This window comes from Heterodontus francisci, chromosome 33, assembly GCF_036365525.1.
Source record: "Heterodontus francisci isolate sHetFra1 chromosome 33, sHetFra1.hap1, whole genome shotgun sequence".
NCBI classification, from domain to species: Eukaryota; Metazoa; Chordata; class Chondrichthyes; order Heterodontiformes; family Heterodontidae; genus Heterodontus; species Heterodontus francisci.
In genome coordinates, this window is record NC_090403.1 from 32,660,288 (window position 1) to 32,687,892 (window position 27,605).

Here is a 27,605-nt window from a genome sequence, read left to right on the forward strand (position 1 = left end):
CCTGAAGGAACCGTTCAGATTGACACAGAAATGGGAGTAGACCGTTCACCTCAACCCTGTTCCGTCATTCAGTTACATCATGGGTCAGCTGTATCTCAGCTCAATTTACCTGCCTTTGATCATATCTGGCTAACCTAGCCAAATATATTTTTTTAAAGAATCTGTTGACCTCAGTCTTGAAAATTTTTAATTGGCCCAACATTTGCAGTGTTTTAGGGTGAGAGTTCCAGATTTCCATGACTATTTGTGTGGTATATTGCTTTCTGATTTCACTCTGGCCTAGCTTTAAATTTAAAGTTGAGTACTGTTGTTCTGAGTTGCCCCATCACAGGGAATAACTTCTCTGTATCAACTCTACTGAATCCTTTTAGATTGTTAAAAACCTCAATTCGATCATTCCTTGACCTTCTAAACTCAAGGGAGTGCAATCGGGATTATATAATCTGTCCTTATAACTTAACCTCATAAGCATTAATTATTGTTCTGGTGAATCTGTGTTGCACCTCCTCCAAAGCTAGAACTTGAGATGAGGTCTGACCAACTGAAGCATAATTGAGATATTCCAAACCCCCTGAGAAAAGGCCAACTTTCCATTAGCCTTTCTGATTAATTTCTGAACCTGCACACTAGCCTTTTAGTGATTTGCCTACCTGGACACTTAAATCCCTTTGCTCCTTTTCAGTTTCCAGTCTCTGATTTGTCTGTCTCGGATCCAAAGTGAATAACACTTCCCACAATGAACTCCCAACCGTCTCAGTTTTGGCCACTTGTTTATTCTTACCATGTCCCTTATATAACTTCCTGCACAGTATGCAGTTAAAGGAAAAATGAATGAGTTCAAGTCTGCTCATATTCAGAGTTCTTACTGATTGCTACAGGAAACAGATGATTCTGATGAAGAGGAGGAGGAGGATGATGATGAAGAAAAGGCCAATTCCTCAGATTCTGATGATTCGTCAGGTTCAGATAGTGATGAAGAAAGTGAGGAAGAGGATGATGCAGATGAGGTAAAATAAATTGCATTCCTTTTGAAATGTGCTGTTGGAGGGGGTTGAACAGTTTAAGGATGCTGTCTTTCCACCTCACCCTTTCTCCACTCAAAACATGCTTTTGAATCCAGCATACACTAGTATGAAAGTTCAGTGCCAGTGTGATGCTAGGTATATAGGTCGTATGTCCCAAACACTGGCGGATCGTATCAAACAGCGTGTCCCTTCCGCCGTTCACAACGGGCAAGGTACGGGCCGTACCCAACTGGCCCATGCTTGCAAAACTCAAAACAGTGTCCAACATTATATGTGATTCCGCAATTGGACAACATTTGCTAAATAATCCTCAGTGTGCTAAGAATTACGCTAAGAATCAATTTAAGATGGTCAGTTGGGCTCACATTGTGACGCATTTGCACATACTGGAAGCAACATATATTAATACACAGGGCCCTGTTCTTTGCAGACAGAAATGCCAGAGATGGGGAAGGGCAAAACCATGAAGGAATTTAAATACAAAGATGAAAATTTTTAATTTGAGGCATTGGAAGTCTAGTGCAAAATCCACCCCTAGAAGTCATGCACAATGGCCCCAAATTGTTTCATGTAAATGGTGTGTTTCTTAATTATTTGTGACTGGTTTAGTTCCTAATCCTATGAAGAATGCAGCTTTTCAACAATCCTTATTTTCAAACTTCCATTCTAACTTAGAATAGAAGTGCTTTCTTTCAATTAATATTGTATTTTTGTGGGTTTGTGGCATGTAAAATGCCATCACAACGTACTATTTGCCAGTCCTTAGAATTGAGATGTTAAACTTATAAATTGTTTTGTGTTCTGTGGTATTTAGATGAGTCGGGACAGTGAAAAGATTGCCGTCCAGTGCAACAACATGTCATTTTTATTTCTCAAACCAGTTGTCCTTAACAGACTCTGCTGTCACTGTTTACTGCCCTCCCAATACAGGAAAGAAGGGGAAAGAGCTTTCATTTATTTAGCCTTTCCCTACATCTGGGCATCCCAGCCACTGGAGTACTTCTGAAATGTCATCACTATAGACCTGCATCTACATTAATCCATCCTTCCTTACACATTTCTCGGGAGTTGTTGACCAGAAATTTTCATACGGGAACTGGGAATATTCCTGAAGTTTGAATCTGGCTGCTGTTTTATGATGTGTGATTATGGAGCAAGTGTTTGGAGTGCTGGGAAACCAAATTGGCTGTTAGATTTCCCAGTTATGTGATGGTTGTACATGTTTACATTAGTTAACTTCTCAACTCCACTTTAACTGGCAAACCAACCTTGATCTGGCTGATGTGATTTGCCATTTTGAGATTTTTTTTTATCATAATGGCCTCTGCTAGGGATAATAAATGACACTCCAGCTGATTCCCGCATAAATGAGCTTCAGTCACCTAGACATACCTAGAAATTGCAGTAACTTGTGTCACTTTTGAGCCTCCTTCCTTGCAGGGAGATTTCCCCTCATTCTTTTTTAATTAAAAAAATGTGTGGTGCCACATAACAGTTGCTTACTAAACATTCCTGTGATTTTTCTTCCTAGAATGCAGAGGAAGATGATGATGAGGGTGAAGATGATGAAAATCAGTCTGACAGCAGCAGCAGTTCCTCATCTGAGGAGTCCTCCGACTCGGACTCTGACTGAAGTGCTCTGCTTTAATCTTCCAGGCGGTACTGAAAACTATCGGCCTAAAGAAGAGCCCTCATGCCCGCTACCAGGACTGTTTGAGACAATTGGCAGAAGCAGACACTCTAAAATCTGATGTGATCCAGCCATCATTGTCCAGTCGGTTCCATAGGGCTTTCCTGAGTTGCTTTCAGCTCATTGAAAACCACTAGTGATGCAAGTAAGAATGGACCAAATGGAGAATTTGTATGTGGTTTTTCCATGAGAACAATCCCAGTTACAATCATTCTGAAATTACCCTTCATCCATGTGCTAATGAGTGACATTCAGGGCGTAACTTTTTAAAAACCTGACATGCAAATTCTCTGGTATGGCTTGGAGTACATCTTATGTAATCAGAGTACAGGCACACAAGGTCAAAGTATTTGTGTGTTGAGTGTGAAGTCACTCACTGTATTTAAAGGTGGTGTTTAGGTTATCAGGTCATTCATACTTGCATTGCCAGGCATATAAAAGCTTTGAATTTTTAATTTTTTTTAAAATATGGTCACTGAAGTTGGATCCTGTCTCCTTCACCTGCTTCCAGTTCTGGACCTATGTCCAATTTGTTTCATGTTTAAGCAGAACAGAAAGATCAGGGTGGTTGGATAGCAAGTATTGAAGCCATCCACTCTTCAGTATTTCCATGAGCCGGGTATCCTGTCTTTTACTTGGGGGTGCTTTTTATGGGCAAGGGATGGGCCTGACACCGGGAAAGGCCAGTGCTTGTGTACAAGCAGAGCCTGCTCTGATTCAGAAGAGGGTATTTTGTGATGTCGCAGTTTGTAAATACGAAGTGATGTTTTTGAAGGAGATTTCAGATTCAGTATTTTGTGAATTAAATCTCCCCTTAGTAATGTGAACAAAGTCATTGAGAAGTCTGCACCAAAGCAAGTGCTCATTCATTTTAACAGCAGAGAGAAGAAAGACGCTCCTGTTGCCCAGTGCCCTTCAAGATTGCAAAGGAATCTGTTGTCTTTCCAACCCACTGCTTTCTGGTTACTTAAAACTTTATTTTTCTGCATGTGTAGTCTTTCCTTATTGTGTTTACTAATGGAGGATGTGACTGCATTACTGCAGAGCGGCCTAAGTATTTTGTATCATTTTAGTCTGTCAATCGGATTTGATTGAAAAGTCACTATATTGATGGGAGTTAATCTTGGTGTTCTAGGTGCAGTTTAATGCTTGCAGCAGAGACTGCAAATAGCTTTTTTGTATTTTCAAATTCTGTTTTGTCACTTCTGAATGGAATGTACATTAGCTCTCTGGTCATGAAACCAAATGCAAAGTATATTGTGAGAAGTTTTAATGGACAATTTCATCCTCCTTTGAATTGTAGAGTTGAAAGGTTGTACTGCCGGAGTCCTTTTTTAAAAGAGACTGCACAGAGCTGCTGAAGTCGGGTCCTGTACATAGCTCACTGAGTTTGGAACACTACAGTACTGCAGTATCTCTTTTACAAACACAAGCCCAGCACTTTCTTTTGCATAACTCGTAATGAGACTATTCTGTTTGTAGTTTCTTTGCACACCAGAATTAAGGAGTAATTACAAGTTCAGGGATTGAAAAGGAATCTGTCTCTTCCTGGTACAGGAAGCGACGTGAATAAATTTCCAAGTCCCAGTTCAGTAAAAGAGGCAGAATGAGATTGTGAAGTCTCTACAGCCAAATCACGCCCTCCTTTTATTTTCTCATCATTGTTAACCTGTGAGAGTCAGCGTAGAAGCAGAGAGGAAACCCCTTGCAACTGAGCCTTCCTCCGACTGCAGCTTTGTTTAAACTCCGGATCATGATTGAATACCTTTTCAGCTTGTGCCCAGTTTTAGAGCAGGGTGGATGTCTTTTTAAAGGGTACTGAAAGAGGCACTTTGTCGTACTTGTGTTGGGTTTGAATGAGGATGTATGGTATCTGTATATAATGTCGTTTGTATTTTGCAACTTTACTTTCCATTTTATTTTCTGGTTCTTACAGTAAGGTCAGGAGCACTGGGCGTGTGTACTGTAAGAGGTGAAATGAGTGCATTTTTGCACTCAACCTGAAACTGTGCTAGTAACCCATACGTACCATGTTACTTTTAGCTTCTGTGATCTTCTGGGAATTTTTCTAATATTTAAAGATTGTTTTGTAGAGAGAATGCCTCACTGATTTGTATTTGCTGATTCTTGTAATTTGATGTTGAAACTTCTAAAACATTTTATAGGGAAAGCGTTCCTTTTGTTCAAGTGGTTATAAGCAACCATTAAAAAAAATAAAAACATGGTTGCTGGATGAATTCAGTTATTTGAACTAATCCTGGATAGATGGGGTTTTGATTATAACAATAGAGTACAGCAGTAAAAAGCAAAAAATGCTTCATTTCCAGCTGCCACTGTTACGTTTACTCTGGGAGGAATGGCCACACAAATTGAGGCCCATGTTCCAATTCACAAAATACAGTACACATCTCTTGCTGAGAACTCTTAAGACAGGATTCCACCATTGGAGATACTCTGAATACCAATTCACTTTATGAAGGCAAGATCAGATACCTTGTAAATGTTCAGTGTTTACTTCAATTGTACATCCACAGAGTCTGTTTTTAGAAAATACTGCAATACCTTGCAACACATGCAGCATGGCTGAACATTGGTATCTCAAAGGATGACCGTCAAAGTTAACTTCATAACAGAAGGAACTTGCAAATTACTTTACGTCTGTGATTACACTTCAAATGTAAGGAAACGTGGCAGCCATTTTGTATATAGCAAGGTCTGACAAAGTGAGGTAAATGACCAGATGAGTTATTTTAAAGATGTTGAGGAAAAATGTTGGCTGGGAAACAGAGAACTCCCCTGCTCCTCTTCGAGTGGTGCCATGTCCACCCAAGAGGGCAATCAGAGCTTTAACATCTCATTTGAAAGACAAGTGTCAGTATAGATTATGTACTCCAGTCTCAAGTAGAACTTCAATCATAACCTTCTGACTCAGAGACGAGAGTGTTACCTAAGTGCCAGGGCTCACATCTGGTAGTTCATTATATATTAAAGTGCTATCCACTGAGCTGTTGCTGTTGAATTATAATCTGACCCCTTTAGAACCTGCTGTGAGGAAGAAGGGAGTCTATCCTTGTTAATAATTCAAACCACAAAGGAAGAACATTAAGGACCTAAAAGTATGTCAAATCATTCGTTGCCTGGAAAGAAACTTACATCAATGGCAGTTGCACTGCAGAGCAGATAATGGATTAGCAGCTGTGATTCAATGCATGATGAATTTATAATTGCCATTATAGGTGAGACACTGAGGGAGAGAATGAAAACTGGTCATAGAGCATCAGAGGTTTTTAGTCTGTCCAAGTGCTCCAATAATGGAATTGAAAGAAGTGGGAAATTTCTCCCTAATTCAAAATGCAGGAAATAAGCAAGCTTGGGGATATAGCCATATTAGCAATAAAAACCTCAACACAAGATTTGGCCTTTCGATCTGACTTATGGACCAGAGGTCATGTGTATTGAGCAATTTGGAAAATGAGAAGGGCAGTTAGTTACCTTAATTTTTGTGTACAGCATTGCGAAGAATGTTATCTGGAACTGGAACACAGCCACTAGCAACATCAAATTCATGTTCTAGTACAATATAATTTAGAAAGCAAAATCGACCTAACAATGTACCTGAACCCCTACTTCAGAAGAGCATCATTGCTGCATTGTTAAAATTTATCATTCTCTTTTTCACCTCTCCTCCTGCCTGCCACCCCCCCCCCCCCCCCCCCCCCCACCCCAACCAATGCCTTTTCTGATTGTAATTTCCTATAATTTGGTAATGTGAGAACCTATGCTCTAGAATATGGGTTTCCTTGCCATGAGAACAACTCATTTCTTCCCTTGCTTTTGTATCCAGTAGATCCTGCTCTGGATAATTTTGTAAGATCCGTTTCAAGTGGACAGAATGTTGACTCAACTCCTTGCCAGGATGACTTGGCTAGATATGATGGCAGATTGTCATCACTTCACCCTCCTCCCCAACAGATGCTATTACCCTGCTTTCTGTCACATCAATATTCTGAACTCTCATCTCTGTTCACCATCGCTTTTGGAGTCGGGTTCAAACCCATAACATTACAACTCTGTGGTGGAAATATTACCACTTAACCAAGGGTCACTCCAATTTGGATTTATCTACCCATGCTGCATGCCATCATAAACATTGCTGCTTCCACTAGACTTCAAAGTCACTTGGTAGTACAGAACTTGTGTTGCTGAAACAGGAGACATGCTGTCAAAGCTTTTTGTCTTGCACTCATCAGGACTGATGCAAGAATGCCAAATTTCAAAAAAAGCAACAATACTGCATGAGAAAAGGGTGCTGATTGGTTGGCAAGTTGACTCTGATCGAGGAGTTGCCATGGAGCATGCACCAAGAAACTGTTGTTCCCCCACACTTTTTAATTCAAAAAAGGCGTAATGCCTGGACATGTTCCTTTTGCCTGCAGAAGACAGGTCCCTGCATATGTAACTTCTAGCAAGCGTGCGTGAGCCATGTTGCAAGCCCAACTGATAATCTTAAATTGGTTGTTCACGTCCTTATTAGCACACGCGGGATTATTCAGTAAGTGCTGTCCAATCGTATCTAATGTTAGACATTTTGTTCTGAGTACTCAACCAGCCCCTACTTGCAACACTATCAGTACATGCCTATTGCGAACAACCGAAGGGTCATGCTATTTGATACGATCTGACAGTTGTGGGAACATATGGCCTATGTACCTAGCATCGGACTGGCACTGGAATTCATATACCACATTACTGATTTGTGTGGTAGGCAGAACATTTATTTAGGAGTTTGAGCACCTCTGTTCTCAGTTATCCCACAACAAACCAGTGTCCAATGAAATGCTGAGTCCTTGAAAGCACGTCTAGCTGATCTAGCACATACATGTTGCTGGACCCCCCAATGACTCGTCTGATTTTTATATATAGCGTAAATGTCTGGTGATGTGAGGTCTCGAGGCCAACCCAGACATACATAGTTGTAAGCCTGAGAAAGGGACTGGAATGGTCATCCTTAACAAGTGCAACTATATTGACAAAATGCACGCTGTTCTTAATGACTGGTCCAAATTCATATCCAATGGACCCGCTGCCAAGCATGACTGCACAGCCCTGATCGAAAGCAAGTTGCAAAAACGTTTGTTAGAATTGTGTAAGAGTAACGAGCTGCCTTGTGGTGTATATGATGGGATTCATTCTCATGGTTCACTGCGTCTACATATGTGCGGGCTGTCCAAGCCGCACAAAAGTGATGTCCCATTAGGCCCCATCGTATCTTTGGTTCTGCGCAACATGAATTGGCCAAATGGTTGAGTGAGTGTTGCTACATGACTATGTGACCTGCATATCGATGGCAGTGCTCGTTTGACATTGTGAGCCTATTCGCTAATGTGCTGCTCAAGGAAGCCATAGACACTATATCGTGGAAATCTAGACACGCCGCCATTTTCTGAATCTGTATTTTTTTTAAACTTATGAACTCAGCAACTCAAACAGTTGATTTCAGCTTTAATGATGCCATGTATTCCCAAATAGATGGTACTGCCATGGACTGCCCTCTAGGCCCAACTCTCTCTAACATTTTTGTCGGTTTCCACAAGAAACACATTTTCTATGGAATGACCCCTAATGACCTACCCCTTGCATATTTCCAATACATAAATGATACTTTTGCTATATTTTAATCTGCAGTTCAATGTAAGAATTTCCTTACACGCCTTATTGCGTTCCATCCTGCACTCAAATTCACCTTTGAAATGGAGCGGTCTAACGAATTTCCTTTCCTCGACATGCCAGTTGAGAAATCCACTAATGAGTTCTCTTCTACTGTCTACTGCAACCCTACCTTCACTGATCAATGTACTCATTGGGATTCCTACAGCTCCACATGCTATGAGATTGGCCTTATTGGCAATCTTGTAAATAGGGCCCGAGCCGTTTGCTCACCGTGCAAGCTTGACGCTGAAATAGGGAGCATCAAAGCTATCCTGCAGGATAATGGCTACCCCGATCAGATCATTGCTAGTTGTGAATCATGCATACTCACGAATGGGCCTAAGGCTGCCACTTTTGGAGCTGAAAAGTGCCTAGACTACCTCAAATCACCCTGGAAGGGTAAGGTGTATCAAAAATTTGAGTAACAGGTGAAGCTAGCTGTTTCACACTGCTACTATGCAGTAGCAACACGTGGTATTTTCCAATAACTGGATGCTGCCATCAAGCCAAACAGACATTCTGCCTACCACGCAAATCAGTAATGTGGGATATGAATTCCAGTACTGGTGTGATGCCAGGTACGTAGGCCACATGTTCCAATGACTGGCGGATTGTATCAAACAGCACATCCCTTCGGCTGTTCGCAATAGGCAGAGTACTGACTACTCAACCAGCCTGTAATTGCGATACTCAGAACACAATGTCTAATGTTAGATGCGATTCTGCAATTGGACAACTCTTACTGAACAATCCTTAGTGCGCTAAGAATGACGGGAGATTATCAGTCAGGTTCGCAATGTGGCTCACTTATACTTGCTAGAAGCTACATATATTCATACGCAGGGACCTGTCCTCTGTAGGCAAACGGAACATGTCCAGGCATTGTGCCATTTTTTAATTCAGCAAAGTGCAGGGGGCAATAATTCCCAGGTGCATTCTCCATTGGTTTCAACCAATCAACAACCTTTTCTCATGCAGTATAAATTGTTGCTCCCTTTGATATCTGGCATTCTGATGAGTGCAAGACAAAAAGCTTCGACAGCAAGTCTCTTTTTTCAGCAAGACTTCAGAGTTAGGGTGTCATTGTGTAGGGATTAATGCTTTTATCACTGGTAATATTCTATAAGATGGACTGCAGTGTGGAGGAGATTGTTGTCATTCTGTTCAGTGGTCATCATAGAATCCTAACAGCACAGGAGGCCATTCAGCACGTTGTGTCTCTGCCAACTCTATACAAGAGCAGCTCACCTAGTCCCTTTTCCCCAAAGCCCTGTAAATTTTTTCTCTTCAGATAGTTATCCAATTCTCTTCTGAAAGTCTCGTTTGAATCTGCCTCCACCACACCAGAACCACTAGGGCGTCAGAGGATTAAATTATGAGGACGGAGATGCGTAAACTTGGCTTGTCAGCTTGAGTATAGAACATTGAGGGATGATCTGATTCCACTATTTAAAATGTTAGAAGGATTCAATGGAATAGATGTAGAGAAACTATTTCCTCTGGGAGGGGGAATCAAAAATGAGAGGATATAATTTTAAGATTAGAGCCAGGGCTTTTAGGAGGTAAATCAGGAACTACCTATTCATACAAAGGGTAGTAGAAATCTGGATTTTGCTCCCTAAAAGTCTGAGGATGTCGTGACAATTGGAGCTTCCAAAATCTGTTTATTCCAGCCTTAAATGTATTCAATAATGGAGCATTCACAACCCTCTGGGGTAGAGAATTCCAAGATTCACAACCCTTTGAGTGAAGTAATTTCTCCTCATCTCCGTCCTAAATGATCGGCCCCTTATCCCGATCGGCGGAAACAATCTCTCAGAGTCTACCCTATCCAGCCCCTTCAGAATCTTGTATATTTCAATGAGATCACCTCTCATTCTTCTAAACTCCAGACAGTATAGGCCCAATTTACTCAGCCTCTCATCACAGGCCAACCTCCTCATCCCAGGGACCAATTTAGTGAACCTTCACTGTACTGCCTGCAATGCAAGTATAAAAAAGTAAAGAAAAATCTAACATTGTAATGACATGCACTAGATAGTAGGTGAAAAGGTGGATTTCTAGAAAGTGACACACAAGTTATGAGTCCAGTCTCAATCTAACTAGCATGTAATTAGCCTTGAGATTTAAGCAGTGGGGCCCTGTAAAATTAGACTTCAATGGTGTGTACTTATGTTTGTGGTACAAGTCAGCAAATGAATGAATATCATCAATGCAGGGCAGCTGGTGAACGAGTGAAAGGTTACTGTTGCTCCTTATGCCAGGATATTATAAAAATGCTGCATTTGTCATCGGAACATCATTATGCTTTTTGCTTGATAACCACACTGGAGTATCAAATATGCCCTATCAGACTATCACGAGCTGTTCCATATAGCTTTTAGTGAAGAGTTACTCAAATAAAATTCTATTGGCACTTAATAGCAAGAGGTTGTTTAGATTTTTCAACAGGAACCCAGTTATACCAGTTGCTCTCTGTCTCTTCCCTCATACCTAGCTTTGTTTGCAGATCTGGGCACAGAATTTGGACAGGCCCATAGTGCTTCCATACATCCAGGGCCCATCACAGATGATGGGTGAAATCTGGCATCGCTCTCTTCAAAGATCTGCCATGTTATTTGTTTTTTTGGGACTGTGATAACTTTGCACAGATTTCTTAATTTGTATCCAATGATCCTGCTCTGCAATCACTCTTGTAGTATTGCTAACTTCAAATACTGTGCCAGTTTCTAGCACTCCTTCAGCAAGAAATCCAGCTAAAGATTACAGCTTTATTCCATTCAATGCTTCCCTGGGATTTGACATACTTTTTCACAAACTTATGTTCATTGCATTTGTATATTTTGGACGATCATTTTTTAAAAATACATTTACATCGGCCAAGTAAATTTAGATGCATCATAGAGCAAAGCTACCTTGTTCAGTACAGTTACTAACAAATGCAAGAGCTGCATATTATGTGTTACACGACTGGAATATTTTATTTCCCTTTCAGGAAGAATGCAGACAAGATGAAGCAAACACAAATGAAACCAAGAATATGAATCTTTGCTGGGAATAACAAGAGCGTAGGAACATCCTACCTCATGAGGCATTGAATGCACTCTTTTCCTTTGTTCAGATGTTAATGTGCACGATCTCTTAGACTGAAACCAGTTTCATGTCACGTCCTTTTAAAGGGACAATACTTAACAGTTCTGTGTTATACAATGGATCGATCAGTTTTGTCTTGCAAGCAAGCGGATTGTCTGGTGTGCGTTAACGAGTATAGGGAACATTTTAGATGTGTTCAAGATATCAGTGCTGGGTGGGGGACCTGGAATTGAATACTTTCCCATTGCAGAACCCTAGATTCAGCATCAAGTCCTCATCAATTAAAGAGTAAAACTCCGTCTCCCCCCGGTCTGGGAGGGGTGGCCACTTTGCACCAGTGAGAGATATTCCCATTTGAGTGAGATGTCAAGTTGCAAGCAGTTAGGCCATTGGGTTTAGGCTGGGTGTTGCAGTGGGTCGGAATTTAGTTGCAAATGCAGCGCAGAGCCAATGGCCCCGGGAGCCTTGTACCTCAAACCACTTACTAGCGGAGTAAGGAGCCCGGGTTCTCCGTGGGTGTAGCCTGTGCTTTCCCCGCCCTGGTGAGGGTGGGGGTGGGGGGGACATGGCCTCGCTCCTGCGGTGCAGCTTCTGGGGTTTCCTGATCCGCGCAACCAAACTTGAAATGGGCCCTCGCGCGGGGTGGAGGGGGGTGGCACCGCCCCCTCGCAACGCCATTGGCCAGGAGGGCGAGCAGCCGGCCTGCCATTGGCCACCCGCCCTGTCAGTCCCCCCCCCCCCAGCCGGGCCGCGACGCGCTTCCGCTCTCAGGTTAGGCTGCACGCGGCCTTTCGGCAGAGCGAGAGCGGGCGGCGCGGGGGGAGATCGGGGGGGAGGGGGGGTCGATCCAGGGCCCACAGCGGCTGCCATCGCAACGCCTCCAGCACCGTCACGGCTCAGTGTGGGGCCGCTCTGCAAAATGGCAGCTCGGGATTGAAGTGCGATTGCGCCGTGAGAGAGAGGAGGAGGCGGGCGCGGATCGGAAGCCACTGTGTTTGGGACGGAGCGACATGCTGGAGGGCCGTGGGGTCGGGGGCGCTGCCGGGCTCTAGAGATGGACTCGCGGCTGCAGAGCTGCACCGTTCAGGATTGATTGGTCCGGAAGCAGCGGCGCTAGAGAGGCATCTGCAGGTACAGCCTGAGGAAGGGACAGGCTGGGGCTGGCGGCCTGGGAGAGAGGGCGATCTGCGGCACAGGGAGAGACCGAGGGATCTCCAAACACAGCCTGGGACACAGGCTCAGCCTGAGGGGGGAGAGTATACCTTTGACAGGGAGGGATACAGTCTGTGAGAGTGGGATCTTTGGATATAGTCTAGGGGGGAGAGCTGGATCTTCAGGACAGCCCAAGAGTGGGATCTGGACTCTTGAGAAAAGGGGCTTCTGCAAATTCTTGGGAGACAGAGCGATCCCTAAGGACCAGACTGGAAGGGAATCTGCAGGTACAGCATGAGAGAAGGAGGAATCCAGCCTGAGAAATAGATACAGCCTGAGAAAGGGGGGTTCTGCATGCACTGCCTGGGAGAGGGAGGCATTTCTAAGAGCAACCTGAGAGGTGAATCTGCAGTTACAGCCTGAGAGAGCGAGGATCTCTGACTCAATGAAAAGGCATGCCGAGCTAAGCACACACAAGCAGGGCATGCCAGATCCTTTCTGAAAGAATGGTTTGTGAATGATACAATATAAATGGGGGGGGGGGGGGGGGATTTCTTATTTATGTTTCTTTAAAATGTAAAACTGAAATGGTCTGATTGTATTCCACAGAATTCTATTCACTCCTGATGATCATGATTTTTTTCCCCTCAAATGTGCATGGAAGCCTATCACCAAGCTCAAGAGTCTCCAAACTGAGCTCCTGAGAAAAACATAGCTGGAGTTTCTGTTTGCCCACACACATCCGCCCATACACACACACCCAATAGGAACACACCCCACGTCCTAAATCCAGGGTGCTTCAGCGCAGTTTGGCTTAGGAGTCTGGGATTCAACCATCTAAAATCACGCAGATTACCAGCACAGACTGCTGATAAGTTTTCCACGCCTTATGCAGCCAGGACCATCTTTTCCATTTGGACATTGGCTTGAAGAGTTATCTGTAACTGAATGCGAAGAATCTCAGGTCTCAGTGATGGGCCTAACCCTTCAGGTCTGAAAATGTCCGTGTCCCAGGCATTGGATCATTCAACTTACAACAGAGGGTTGATATGATTTTTTTCACAAAGTAAGATTACAAGGCATTATTCTTAACTACGATTCAACTCTCGTGATGAATGTGTAATCACTAGCATATCTAAGGCAGACCAATACAACATATAAAACACAATGTTTATGGAAAATTTACCAAATTAAAACTTACATACATCCCAGATTGAGCAAGTTCTGATTTTTTTTAATAGATTGCAGGCATTTCAATACATTTAAGGCCAAATTTTTGTCAGCCTCAGTTTCATTATAAACACTGATACAATTCATTATGTAGTTGTAAGTCATTATGTGATTGTAAGTAATATCGTCAGAGAGAAATGTCAGCCAATGCTTTGAGGGGAACTATTATATTCCATCTTCGCTGCCTCCGGAGAATACTTGGCATCAGGTGGCAGGACTGTATCTCCAACACAGAAGTCCTCGAGGCGGCCAACATCCCCAGCTTATACACACTACTGAGTCAGCGGCGCTTGAGATGGCTTGGCCATGTGAGCCGCATGGAAGATGGCAGGATCCCCAAAGACACATTGTACAGCGAGCTCGCCACTGGTATCAGACCCACCGGCCGTCCATGTCACCGCTTTAAGGACGTCTGCAAATGTGACATGAAATCCTGTGACATTGATCACAAGTTGTGGGAGTCAGTTGCCAGCGATCGCCAGAGCTGGCGGGCAGCCATAAAGACGGGGCTAAAGTGTGGCGAGTCGAAGAGACTTAGTAGTTGGCAGGAAAAAAGACAGAGGCGCAAGGGGAGAGCCAACTGTGTAACAGCCCCGACAAACAAATGTTTCTGCAGCACCTGTGGAAGAGCCCGTCACTCTAGAATTGGCCTTTATAGCCACTCCAGGCGCTGCTTCACAAACCACTGACCACCTCCAGGCGCTTATCCATTGTCTCTCGAGATAAGGAGGCCAAAGAGAGAGAGAGATTATATTAGCTTCCCGTGGTTGCTTTTTGTCCTGTATTACGCCATATAGAATAGAACATAACCCCCTACCCCAAATAGCTGTAGTGTAGCTTTCAAACCTCTTTGTTCTTTTTGAACTAACTGATTATCTTTTCTTTTTCTCAGTTTTCTCAGTGGCTACCTTGTTACTATGTAGAAAGGAAATAGTAAGGAGTACTGATTGCCAATGAAAATGGAGGAAATGTCATTATCTGGCCTGGAGAACAGCAAATCCGAGGTAAGGAGCAGGCGACTTTGGAGTTGGTCCTGTCTCAATAACTATTTGATGTGTTATGGTTGTGCACATTGCTTTGCTTTAGTGGGTGTATATCCAGTGTATCTGGCCGTGTGTATCCAGTGAGTGATGACTTCTGTGCTGAGTGACGGAATGTGCGCTTGCTGGAGTTGATGTTCTGAAAGGATATGCCGATGTGCCCTGTGATGGAATATATGTGTAGTATATAATGTGCTTCCGTATACTTGCGGAATAATAAATTCAGAAACAGTAAATGTGTGGGTGACTTTAGGATATCTTAAGCCATAATTGTGGGTTTGCATCACCTGTTGTAGAATTGGGTCTGGCGGTTTTATTAGTTGCCATCTGTGAGTTTTATTCCTATTGTGGGGCTGGGATGTGTTTCAGGCTTTTCTTATGACTGTAAGCTTGTCCCACTTTCTTCTTGTCATTGATGACCTCTTCAGTCCCCTTTAATTTTATTACAGTCTTTGAACATTATTCCAGCTATCTCTTCTCTTCCTGTGTGTCTATTTTTCTCAGTGTGAGTCTGTCTGCTGTTCTTCTGTGTTCGCAAATGACCTCATTTCTCCCTGTGCTTGTCATGCACTCATAGATGACCTTCCTTTATATGGTCACACTTCTGTAAGGATTTATTTAAGGTACTGGTTTCATGTCTGAGGCAATAGACAGATACAATTGGATAGGCAGATGTGGCTGAACTATCTGCTGGGAAGCTGAGCCTCGCCAGGGCACTAATTTTACAGGTTCCACTGGCACCTATAAACATGGTGTTCCTGGTGCTAGTCAACAACAACAGTGAAATAACCATTTTCTCCTACCACAGAATCAATTTTAATCTCTGAATATGCTGACTTTCTAACTCTGATGCCTGACATCGAACATAAAGCAGGAATAAGCTTCATTCATATTCATCCTTGTGACAGAACTACTCTTGGATGTTCCTCAGAGTTTTTTCTTATTCCCCAGTCTTGATACTTGCTTCTTCGTGTGGGAGACCCATTACTTACTGTGGTCTTTGCCTGTTGCATTTCATCTCTGACCCATGTTATCAAACAAAAGGCTTGGATTGATACTGTGACTGCTGTGATGTGGAGTAGAAACAAGCACGGTGTCCATTTCCCTTGTTTAAGGAGCAGGTTTTCCTCATCTTTTAAGCTTTGGTGTTCAGAGAAACAGGCAAGGATACCTGTTTGGATTTGGGCTGCAAGATGCAATAAGAATTCATTTTGTCCATTTATTAGTAACGTTCTAGTATGAAAACTCAAAGAACTTCATGTTTGATCAAGCATTTTATAGTGCAATGATGACATTTTCTGCAATTAATTGAGGAATACATTGAACTCTCTCACCTGGCCAGCCATCTTTGTTCGACCCCAGGCATCTGGTATTCTGTGTGAAGCTTGCTCACAGATCTCTGCTGTTCTCTGTAACTGAGTGTACAGATTCTTGATCTCTGCGAGTTTAATATAGTCTCCAATGATGATGGATAGTTTCAAAGTGAGCTTGTCACTCTGACAATCCCCTGGCGGATGATCAAGGGACAGCGCCTTCTTTTTACATTTTAGAGCATTCTGGGGTCAGAGGAAAGAAAATTTTGAGCAAATCTTGAAGTTTGAAGGAGATTTTTCTTTGGTCACAAGCGAAGGTTTTCATCCAGAGTCCTGACTTCTCAGATATGGAAAATGAATAGAGTGGCTCCGGATTGGCTGGTGAGTACGCTAACTGATTTCATCTTTTACTTTTAGTCAGTGTTTCTAAAGTGTGTGTCAGTCACTGGGTGCGTGCCAGTCACTGGGAACAGAATCTGCCCAGGTGAACCACTCGCACTGACTAAACTTAGAATAATTTTGCTCAGCTTCTCGGCGTAATTTAGATTGGCCTAAATTTCTGTTCTCTAACCTAACAGAACAGATGACGAGAGAAGTCAGTTCATAAGAAGGCCGTTTTGTGCGAACTCTGCAGCCATGCCCAAGCTGAAGCGGGTATCTTCGGAGAAGAAGCAGAAATACTGGCGGCAGCTAAAACGAGACCAGAGGCAGATGAGCAGAGAGCACAGTGACCAGGCCATGGAGTTTGATGCCACCCCCGAAAGTTCCGCAGAGCAGGCCAGTACCACCACACCCTCTTCTGTTCTCTATCACTGCGTTTCATTGCTCTACCATGTGTATGTGTCCCAGCGTTGAATTCTTTTGATGTTTATCACACGCTTCTTTATGTTGAGGATGCACTTTTGGTTCACTGAATGAATAAAGGTTCTGTCTTCAACGCTGGATATCCGTGTATTCTGTTGCTTCATCTTTTGCAATTTTTTTTTGAATGGTAATTCCTACAATACTTTACCTGCTGTTCACTGAGAGACTGCCACAAGGCTAGACTTGTTAAAGAGGCATTGCCTCCATCATCACTAGGGGATCATAGTCTCAGGATAAGGGGTTTAGGATTGAGATGAGGAGAAATTTCTTCACTCAAAAGTGTGAATCTTTTGAAATCTCTACCCCAGGGGGCTGTGGATGCTCAGTCATTGCGTATATTCCAGACTGAGATCGATAGGTTCTAAGGCACTAAGGGAATCAAGGGATATGGGGATAGATCAAGAAAGTGGAGTTGATGTAGTTCAGCTATGATCTTATTGAATGGTGGAACAGGCTCAAGGGGACATATAACCTACTCCTGTTCCTATTTCTTACGTTAGAATTAGAATTAGAATATTACAGCGCAGTACAGGCCCTTCGGCCCTCGATGTTGCGCCGAGCTGTGAAACCATCTGACCTACACTATTCCATTTTCATCCATGTGTCTATCCAATGTCCACTTAAATGCCCTTAAAGTTGGCGAATCTACTACTGCTGCAGGCAGGGCATTCCACGCCCTTACTACTCTCTGAGTAAAGAAACTACCTCTCACATCTGTCCTATATCTATCACCCCTCAACTTGAAGCTATGTCCCCTCGTGTTTGCCATCACCATCCGAGGAAAAAGACGCTCACTATCCACCCTATCTAACCCTCTGATTATTTTATATGTCTCTATTAAGTCACCTCTCCTCCTCCTTCTCTCCAACGAAAACAACCTCAAGTCCCTCAGCCTTTCCTCGTAAGACCTTCCCTCCATACCAGGCAACATCCTAGTAAATCTCCTCTGCACCCTTTCCATAGCTTCCACATCCTTTCTATAATGCGGTGACCAGAACTGCACGCAATACTCCAGGTGCGGTCTCACCAGAGTCTTGTACAGCTGCAGCATGACCTCGTGGCTCCGAAACTCGACCCCCCTACTAATAAAAGCTAACACACCATATGCCTTCTTGACAGCCCTATTAACCTGGTTAGCAACCTTCAGGGATTTATGCACCTGGACACCAAGATCTCTCTGCTCATCTACACTAACAAGAATCTTCCCATTAGCCCAGTACTCTGCATTCCTGTTACTCCTTCCAAAGTGAATCACCTCACACTTTTCCGCATTAAACTCCATTTGCCATCTCTCAGCCCAGCTCTGCAGCCTATCTATGTCTCTCTGTACCCTACAACATCCTTCGGCACTATCCACAACTCCACCGACCTTAGTGTCATCTGCAAATTTACTAACCCACCCTTCTACACCCTCTTCCAGGTCATTTATAAAAATGACAAACAGCAATGGCCCCAAAACAGATCCTTGCGGTACACCACTAGTAACTAAACTCCAGGATGAACATTTGCCATCAACCACCACCCTCTGTCTTCTTTCAGCTAGCCAATTTCTGATCCAAAGCTCTAAATCACCTTCAACCCCATACTTCCGTATTTTCTGCAATAGCCTACCGTGGGGAACCTTATCAAACGCCTTACTGAAATCCATATACACCACATCCACTGCTTTACCCTCATCCACCTGTTTGGTCACCTTCTCGAAAAACTCAATAAGGTTTGTGAGGCACGACCTACCCGTCACAAAACCGTGCTGACTATCTCTAATGTACTTATTCTTTTCAAGATGATTATAAATCCTGTCTCTTATAACCTTTTCCAACATTTTACCCACAACCGAAGTGAGGCTCACAGGTCTATAATTACCAGGGCTGTCTCTACTCCCCTTCTTGAACAAGGGGACAACATTTGCAATCCTCCAGTCTTCCGGCACTATTCCTGTCGACAATGACGACATAAAGATCAAGGACAAAGGCTCTGCAATCTCCTCCCTAGCTTCCCAGAGAATCCTAGGATAAATCCCATCTGGCCCAGGGGACTTATCTATTTTCACACTTTCCAAAATTGCTAACACCTCCTCCTTGTGAACCTCAGTCCCATCTAGCCTCGTAGCCTGAATCTCAGTATTCTCAACAACATTTTCTTTCTCTACTGTAAATACTGACGCAAAATATTCATTTAACACTTCCCCTATCTCCTCTGATTCCACACACAACTTCCCACTACTATCCTTGATTGGCCCTAATCTAACTCTAGTCATTCTTTTATTCCTGATATACCTATAGAAAGCCTTAGGGTTTTCCCTGATCCGATCCCTCTCCTCCGTTCTTATCCCTCTCCTCCGTTTTGGCTACCAACTTCCAGGCAACCCTGTGAACTTGAGGCTCATAAGTGTACTTGTGCCCTGCATTGCCAGTGTTTTTAGTGCGCTGTCTCTACTTGTGACTTTGCCATGGGGTCTCAGAATAGTGCTGCTGAATGTTGAGAAATAAACCACAGTTGGTTCCACAGAAGGTTGCTCTGTTCTTTCTGATTCCCTATATACTTGGCTTCATTGTCAAAGTGGGAAAAGAGGTGGGTAAGAGTGAAAGAGTGACTGATGTCACCCAGGGATTTAAAAGCATGAGTTGGAGTGTTGTGACATTGTTGCACAGGGCTTTGAATGGCTGTAATCATGATCTATAGGGTTTAAATAGAAGGATAGCTGGCAGCATGTTTGAGCCTTTTGGTTGTGCAAGCAAGTAGCCAGACTGTCATCCATTGTTACCCTAATGCATTAGCAGATTCAATAGAAAGATAGAAAATCTATGTCTCCTGTGTGCCACCTCCTTTCAGCTCACCGTGCACACTTGTGAAGACATTATGGTATTTTTGTGTCCAGCTTGTGGTTTGCTGCTCTTTTCTGCAGAAGACCCGTTGGAATATGCTGCAACTTGGTGCTGGGTCCTGTAGAAGCCAGTAGTGTGACACATGGACCAATTTATTGTGGGGTTAAGAGGTCAGTACAACATGTGCAAGTGGTCAAATGTCCAGGAGCACCCCCACTTGAGGCTGCAGGTGTGGTGCACTGTACTGGCAGAAAATTCCAGTGCTTCATTGGAGGCTACTCTCCTCACCAGAGGGACTAAAAACTAGGAATTCTTTTGATTTAAACAGCTTCCTATTTTTCTGAAAATTGCTTCTCATTTTGTGATGACTGTTGATTTAGGAACTAATTAGAAACCAGCTTCCTCAGTAAGGAAGCATATGTGAAGAGAGGCTGGTAGGCTTCCTTTGGCATGTCTGAGGAGGAATCAGTTAGCCTCCTTAATAAGTGTTTTTCTTGTGAATCTCTTTCCATTTACCTGTGAGCTTTGTGTTTCAGGCCGTAGCTCATGAGATCTATTCTGATCTCGTAGATGATGCGTGTCTGGGACTTTGTTTTGAGGTGCACCGAGCTGTAAAGTGTGGTTATTTCTTTTTGGATGAGACGGACCCAGACAGCATGAAGGATTTTGGTAAGTGTGTTTGGTATGACTGGATGGATGCTTCCCTTGAATGTAGACATAATTAACAAGTTATTATTTTGTGGTGATGACTCTTTGACGAGAGTTGGAAGCAGGATGAGCGAACGGATTATAGATGGGCTTAGTGGCTAAAGACACTGCACCATTGTGGCATTGAGCCATACAGATTAGGGACATTCCAGGTTTCCAGGTTCAAGTCTTGGTCAATGCTGAGCTAGTTCATCTGTCAGGGTAGCAGATGGGATGGTGTCATTGGCTGCTGGGCCCTGAGAGCAGGGAGAAGAAAAATTAACTAGGTTTCCTACAGCAACTCACGCTGGAAAACGGTATGTGTTTGGGCGTTGAGCTAAAACCCAATAGCGGGCTGACAACAGCGAATGTTACGCATGAAGAATGGCTGCTTGCGTGCTAGCACTCATGGAGTGGAGTGACTATGTTTAAGGGGAATGGGGAGAAAGTTTGGTAGGTGGAATTTTTCACAGCGTTTCAGAGACTCATTGAGCAAACACTATATTCTGCTCAGAGTAACATCCTACTCTGCAGTTCCTATTATGTTTGTGCCATTTTAACTGAACAGTAAGTGGTGTTTTAGGCTAACCAATCCAGCATTTAGTACAGGCATTGGTAATTATCTTGCATTTTTTCTAAATGACTACAGCATCTTAAATCAAGATAATTTCATATTCTTCATTCTGTTATCTTCCATGTACAGTAAGTTAGCCTTGCCTTATCAATAAGGAGAGATTTGCAAGAACTGTCCCTTTAAGAGGTTATTTATCAAATGCGCCCCTCCTTCCACAGTATGTTTCTGCATCCTGGGTTTTACTTCCTTGTCCCCTTTGGCTAATTTGTTTCCTGACCATATCTAAAACTGTCCACAGCCTTTTGTTTTGTTTAATTTTGTTCTGAGTGTTCCTTCCACTTTAGAGAAAGGTTAAAATGTCAACTTTGGTTAGGACCTATGAAAGAATGAGTGGTCTGCCTCTGCATTCAACCAAAGCTGTAATCAGACTCTGATCTGCAATGCTGCAGAAATGTGCCCACTTGTACAAGGATGTAAAGATTTGTTAGGAAATCCTTGTTTAGAAAATGGCAGATATTTGTGTCTAGCAAAATCAGCTAAAAATTCAGAAACTGTTTGAGGAACAAGGATTGACAATTAGCATAAGAATGAGATAAATGCTCCAGTTGATATAACATTAACCAAAACTATGGCCAGGATCCCTTGGCTGAGTTGAATAAATGATGGAGCAACTGCCCTCTACTGTGGACTCACCTGATCTCCGGTGACCATCTAGATACTTAAACGATAAGTGGTTAGTTAACTGCACTGTAGGTTATGGCTTTGGTTGGATGCAGGAACAAAGCCACGACAAGCTATCTATGGGAATTAGTCTAATCCTAATGCTAATTTACAATCATCTTGTTTCCAGAATATTTTGGGTTTGTAGCTAAATATAACCCTGAATGCAGCTACTGAGGAACACAGTTAAATATCCATTGCTTCAACCTGTGCTTCCCTTCATCCTGAAGAAAGGCCAATATTTTTGGACCATTGCCAGGTGCCCCCAAAATAATGCCTGTATACCAAACTCATTAGGTTGGATTTGTACATTGGAGGGGATAGATAGCTGATTTCCTCCAAATTAGTGTTGTGTGTACTTAAACTTTTGTAAATCCATTTATTAAGGAATGAGTTTATGAGCTTCCTATACATTGCACCCAGATGTATTATCTGTTATCTGTGAATTACACTACTGGAATTATCACAGGTTCTATCTTGGTGAGGATCACACAATTTAGTGTCCCTGAAACTAGGACCATGACTTGGTGTTTTCAGAAGAGTAGCAAGAAAATTGGTGGGTGGAGCTTTCAGAGTTTCAAGGCTTCATTGAATGAAGAATACGTTCAGTTCACAGATTATCTAGCACTGTGATATAGCCTTTCTGTAAGTTCCAAAAGCAATCTAGATAAAGGCACATCAGAGTCCCTTCAGAAGCCCGAAAGATTTACTCTGTGCTTCCTTTTCAAGTCCAAAGTATTCCAGCACCCCTCGTAAGAGGAGGAAGCATGTTTGTGTGGTGGACTATCCTTGGACCAAATCCAAAATTCAGTTCCTCTTTCCCAGAAGGAGACCACATTTTTTTGTCTATCTACCATTCCTTTGACAGTGGATCATGTAGATATTGAATATTTTTTTTGCTGTAGAAACACTAAGAAATAAAGTAATCAGTACATCTCATGGCGGGAATGTAATGCCTACCTGAAGGACAAATAACACACATCTCTAGTCTCAGTTCAGTGGCTGGAACTGTTAACAGAGGGGGAAGGGTGATTAAGGATTGTTTTTGAGGGTAAGGGAACAGGAAATTTCTATGGATTTAAAGGATGCTTTTGTAGGTGGGGATTGGAGAATGCTGTTGCGGCTTAAAGACACCTGTTGGGATTGCAGATCAAAATTTACTGTTGACATGAGAATATGGCCCTGGTTTTGAGCTTACTGTAAATTGCAGTTGAGGGAGGGCAGGATTATCACATCAGCAATATTTTTCAATCCACTAGTTTAGTGATGTTTACTTATGTGTTTCAGAAATTGTGGACCAGCCAGGTGTGGACATTTTTGGTCAAGTCTACAATCAGTGGAAGAACAAGGAGTGCGAATGTCCAAACTGTAGTCGCAGTATCGCTGCCTCCCGCTTCGCTCCCCACCTGGAAAAGTGTTTGGGAATGGGTCGCAACAGCAGCCGGATTGCAAACAGGAGGTCAGCTAACTGCCTGAACTAAGGTTCTATTGAGCTGCAAGTCTAAAATGTAAACTTGCACATATTTCAGTGTACATTTTGTTGTGGTTCTTAACTAACTTCTCCACTCACAAATATTATCATACTTTCCAAGACTCCGACTAGTTCCAGCTTCTCAAAGTTTCTTTGGAAAGAGAAGCAGAGTTAACGTTTCGGGTCAGTGACCTGCTGAGTGAATCCAGCATTTCTTGTTTTTGTTTCAGATTTCCAGCATCCGCAGTATTTTGCTTTTATCTCAAAGTTTCTTGTTTGATTTGGTTCCAGGGTTTAGTTTAATTTGATCTGTGGTGAAACATACTGTCTGGTACGGTTCAGTTTAGCTCCGCCGTTATTAAGGTGTACAATGTGAAATAGAAGAAATTTGTATAGTTGTGTGGGCTAACTTCTTCATTCTCTTAATTGTGACATCTTGGCTATCTTACTTAATCGCCATTCAGAATGATATAGCACAGAAACAGGTCATTTTGAGCCACTGGCTTGTGCTAGTGTTTTTCGTCACAAGACACATAGCCTAATCCTACTTTACTGCCCATTTCCCTTCCCTTTAATATTCCTCTTTTCAACAAACTATCTGATTTCCTCCTAAAATATTATGGGCTCTGCTTTAACAATTGTTAGTGGCAGGGAAGTCCAAAAATATTTTTTTTTCTAACCTCTTTAATTTTTTTTGTTATCTTAAATTTGGGCCCTCTTGTTATCGTCTGATTAGGGTAAATAGTGATAAAATATTTTCACTATCATAACCCCCTCAAAATCATAAACTTCTTGACAATTTCTCAGGTCCCTTTTCATGTTTATAACCTCCCTCGTCTACATCCCTGATGAATCTACATTGTACCTTTTGCATTGCTTTTATCTCCTTCCTGTAATGGGGTACACCGAACTGTATATGATATTCCAACTGCAGCTTAATTGAGGTCTTGTACAGTTCAGTATTACCTCCTTGCTTTTGTATAATTTGCTCCTAGACACAAAGTTTTTTTTATTCTTGAGGTCTAATGCACTCTCTGGCAACCATTGCAGATCAGCACCTGCCAACTGAGAGTACTAAGCTTGTGGAACACACGTTGGTATGAGGGTTCCAGAAAGGTGCATGGTAACATTTGCCAATGATGCCAGCTTGGATGTGCCTATGTTTTTGAGTAAATGTTCTGAAACACAGCAAAACCTTACACTTAAGTAGCATTTTATGAAGTCATAGAAATTTCATTCTTAGTAAAATTACTTTTGAAAAGAAGTGTAACAATTAAGCTGATTTAAAACTATGTATGCCAAGTGAGCAAACTTTGTATTGTAGTGACTAAGCATTATATTTTGTCAGACAGAACCGACTAGCAGAATGAAAGCTCATTCTATATAAGTAGTGGTCAACTCAAACATCGCCATCAAGTAGATTTTTAATGAGTTAATTTATAAGGTACTTGCAGAGGGAAACTTCCTTGCTTTGCCAAACATTCCTGATTTTGAAAATATGTAGTTTTTCATCATTTTAACACATCTGTGCTAGTTAACCCATCTCCAATTTCCTCACTACATTTGTACAATTAATAGATGGAAGATGAATGAATCAAGTCACAAAGCAGATCACACCAAAATAGCATATAACCACATTGGCACGAATTTTGCAGACAGTGGCAAAGCAAGAGTACTTGCTGCTGACCTCAATGAAAGCTTCCCACAGAGATCTAGTGATCTCTAATGGCATGGTTTTCCTCTTTCCCGACGGAAGTTTAAATCTAGCGCCAAGTCAAGGGGATGTCTTGGTGTGCAGCAGTATTGATGTCAGCAAGCAGGTAGGCAGCCAATCACATTGAAGTATTCACACACAGCACACCAGGAAGTTAAAAACACTTAAAATCCTTCACTTGTAATTTAAATTTTCAGATAGCAAAATAAATTATTATGATTGGATTAAGATAGAAGGTAAAATAAAGATAAACAAACTTCTGAAAAAGGAAAAATTTTTAAAATGTGGGATTTTATTATCATAATGGAGAAATTTGACATTCCATAAATATAAAATTGGCTTCTCAGGGCCAGTGAGGGTGTTCAGCAATAATTGTGCAGTTGGTACGCCGTTAGAAACCCAGTTACACCTCATTCAACAAGGTGTAACTTTTTCAATGATTTTTACAGTGAGACTAACTGCGTATGAGTGGAAGATCTCATTGATTCAGTTTATTTCCATTGATTGCAGTCGGGGGCACCTCAACAGCGCACCCTCTAGAGAATTGTAAAATCACTGACAGAAACTTGCAGATTTCCACGTTATTCTGCATATGGGCTCCAGATGTTGCTGTCAGTTTCAATGGAGAGTGATGGCAAAAGCTGACAGTTTCGCCATCATTGCTACTGCACAATCCGGGCCATTGTTTGTCATTGCAGTTTATCCAGATTGGACAGGGATGGGTGATATTAAAGGAGTGACCTACAAAGGGTATGTCTAAATGCCAGATTGGGATTGGCGATGTAGCAGTACTGAGGATACGGTAACAATATGATCATTTTTAGTTGTTTGACTTCTAATTCAAAAGTCTGCAAAGCAGGGTACACACAAGTATTTGGACTTCAAGCCTTTTCTTTAATCTTTTCAATAGTTTTGGTTCCACTCCAGATACCCAGGCAGTGAAGGATAGAACTGGAGCCTGATATTTACACACTTAAAAGCTTTTATTTGTGGAGACACACATTACGAACATGCACTTCCAAATCCAACAACCCAAGTTTCAGTCTGCTGCTATATATAGGAGCACAAGTGAATCCCCAATTAATGCCTAGCACCTGAATACAATTAAACACTCTCTTAATATACAATTAAAGTTTCATTGGGATCCAATACATTGAAGCTTTTAATGGGTGCCATCTCAAACTTTCTGTTAACCATACCTGTTTGTAATGATTGCTAAGTGCCAGCACTCCAGGAAATGCTTTGAGTTGTTCCTTTAAAAATCTCTTCTGTCAATTTAACATTTAATTGGATGTTAAAAAAAAAAACTTGATAGACACCATGATGATGATTGAACAGGTAACAGCCTTGGACATTAATTTGAACAACTTTCCAAGGGACATAAATGTAATAGTGTGTTTGATGTATATTTTGTTTTACATTGTAGAATAGCCAGTAGCAACAATCTTAGCAAATCTGAAAGTGACCAAGAGGACAACGATGATATCAATGATAACGACTGGTCATATGGATCTGAGAAAAAAGGTAAACATTATTGCTAATTATTATCCTTAGACCTTAGCTTCAGATATACTCTGCAATGTGCTATTTATTTCCTTAAGCTTCCTGGTTGGTGTGTTCCAGTTTACGCCTTGATTGCTTGCTGGTTTGGTGTGTGCCATAGCTAATGTCTCATTAAATACACCTCAAAATAGATTGACATGCTAGGCCCCCACCTGCCCAGAATGAGGCACATTAATTTTGTCACGAACATTGATTTTAAACTGTTACTGGAATGAAGAAAGAACTTGTTAAACAGATCAGCCGTGGCTGGAAAAGACATTTGCGTATTAACAGACAGTGTTTGGAAACACAAAGCAGCCATTCCCTGACACATTCAACCCACAATGAACTTTTGATCACCAGACGTTGAAGGTGGGGGAGCTCGCATTCCAGGTTGACTGCTAAGATGGCCGAATACACAAATGGACATGATCAAACCAGCTGGTCACATGATTAACCTGCTGGGCAACCTGAGTTTTTTGAATTTGTACAAACAGTTTGGATAGAAAGTTGTTTGCTCCTGGACTGAGAAGATCTCTCCTGTCTGCTCCCATCTCTTTCTCACAAGCCTCTGAATCCACTGAAGACACATAAACCCCTAGAGAGAAAAGTCTCCTACAATGAACAAGGTTTAAGAAGAATACTGGGCCTCAACGAAAAGCAACATCTACCTACAATCAAGGACTCTACAGTGAGCTCGAAGACCCATAACAAAAACTCTTCAGATGTTGCCTCAAACCTTTCCACTTTATTCCTTCTGTTTTCTTTCTGTCTCTATCTGCATGTGTGTATCCCATATGCATACTAGCATGGGCACGTCGTGTATCCGTAGGCGTTAACCGAATTAGAGTTTAAGTTGAATAAAATTTCACTTTTCTTCTTTAAACCTAAGAAAACCTGTTGTGCTGGTTTCTTTGCCTTATAATTGGACAACGGTGAAAAAGGATTCACCGAGG

The 27,605-nt window shown here is 42.2% G+C and overlaps 2 protein-coding genes across 12 annotated transcripts in view; both read left to right on the plus strand.

The window, feature by feature from the left end:
• The window catches only part of ubtf (upstream binding transcription factor), a 63,648-nt gene extending 58,711 nt beyond the window's left edge, over positions 1-4,937 (plus strand). For all 8 annotated transcript variants that reach the window (XM_068013279.1, XM_068013282.1, XM_068013277.1 and 5 more), the window contains 2 exons: positions 879-1,007; positions 2,557-4,937. In XM_068013279.1, the coding sequence (XP_067869380.1) occupies positions 879-1,007; positions 2,557-2,658 (231 nt within the window). In that variant the 3' untranslated portion in view covers positions 2,659-4,937. The remainder of the gene's footprint in view (positions 1-878; positions 1,008-2,556) is intronic.
• Positions 4,938-12,307: 7,370 nt separating this feature from the next.
• atxn7l3a (ataxin 7 like 3a) overlaps positions 12,308-27,605 on the plus strand; it is a 32,769-nt gene continuing 17,471 nt past the window's right edge. For 2 of the 4 annotated variants that reach the window (XR_010969061.1, XM_068013269.1), the window contains exons 1-5: positions 14,815-14,903; positions 16,831-17,029; positions 20,478-20,610; positions 23,210-23,381; positions 26,534-26,631. Coding sequence is in view for 3 of the 4 variants with exons in the window: in XM_068013269.1 (XP_067869370.1) it covers positions 16,889-17,029; positions 20,478-20,610; positions 23,210-23,381; positions 26,534-26,631 (544 nt within the window). In the remaining variant the exon portion in view is untranslated. The other 2 variants (XM_068013270.1, XM_068013271.1) reach the window with 2 other exon arrangements.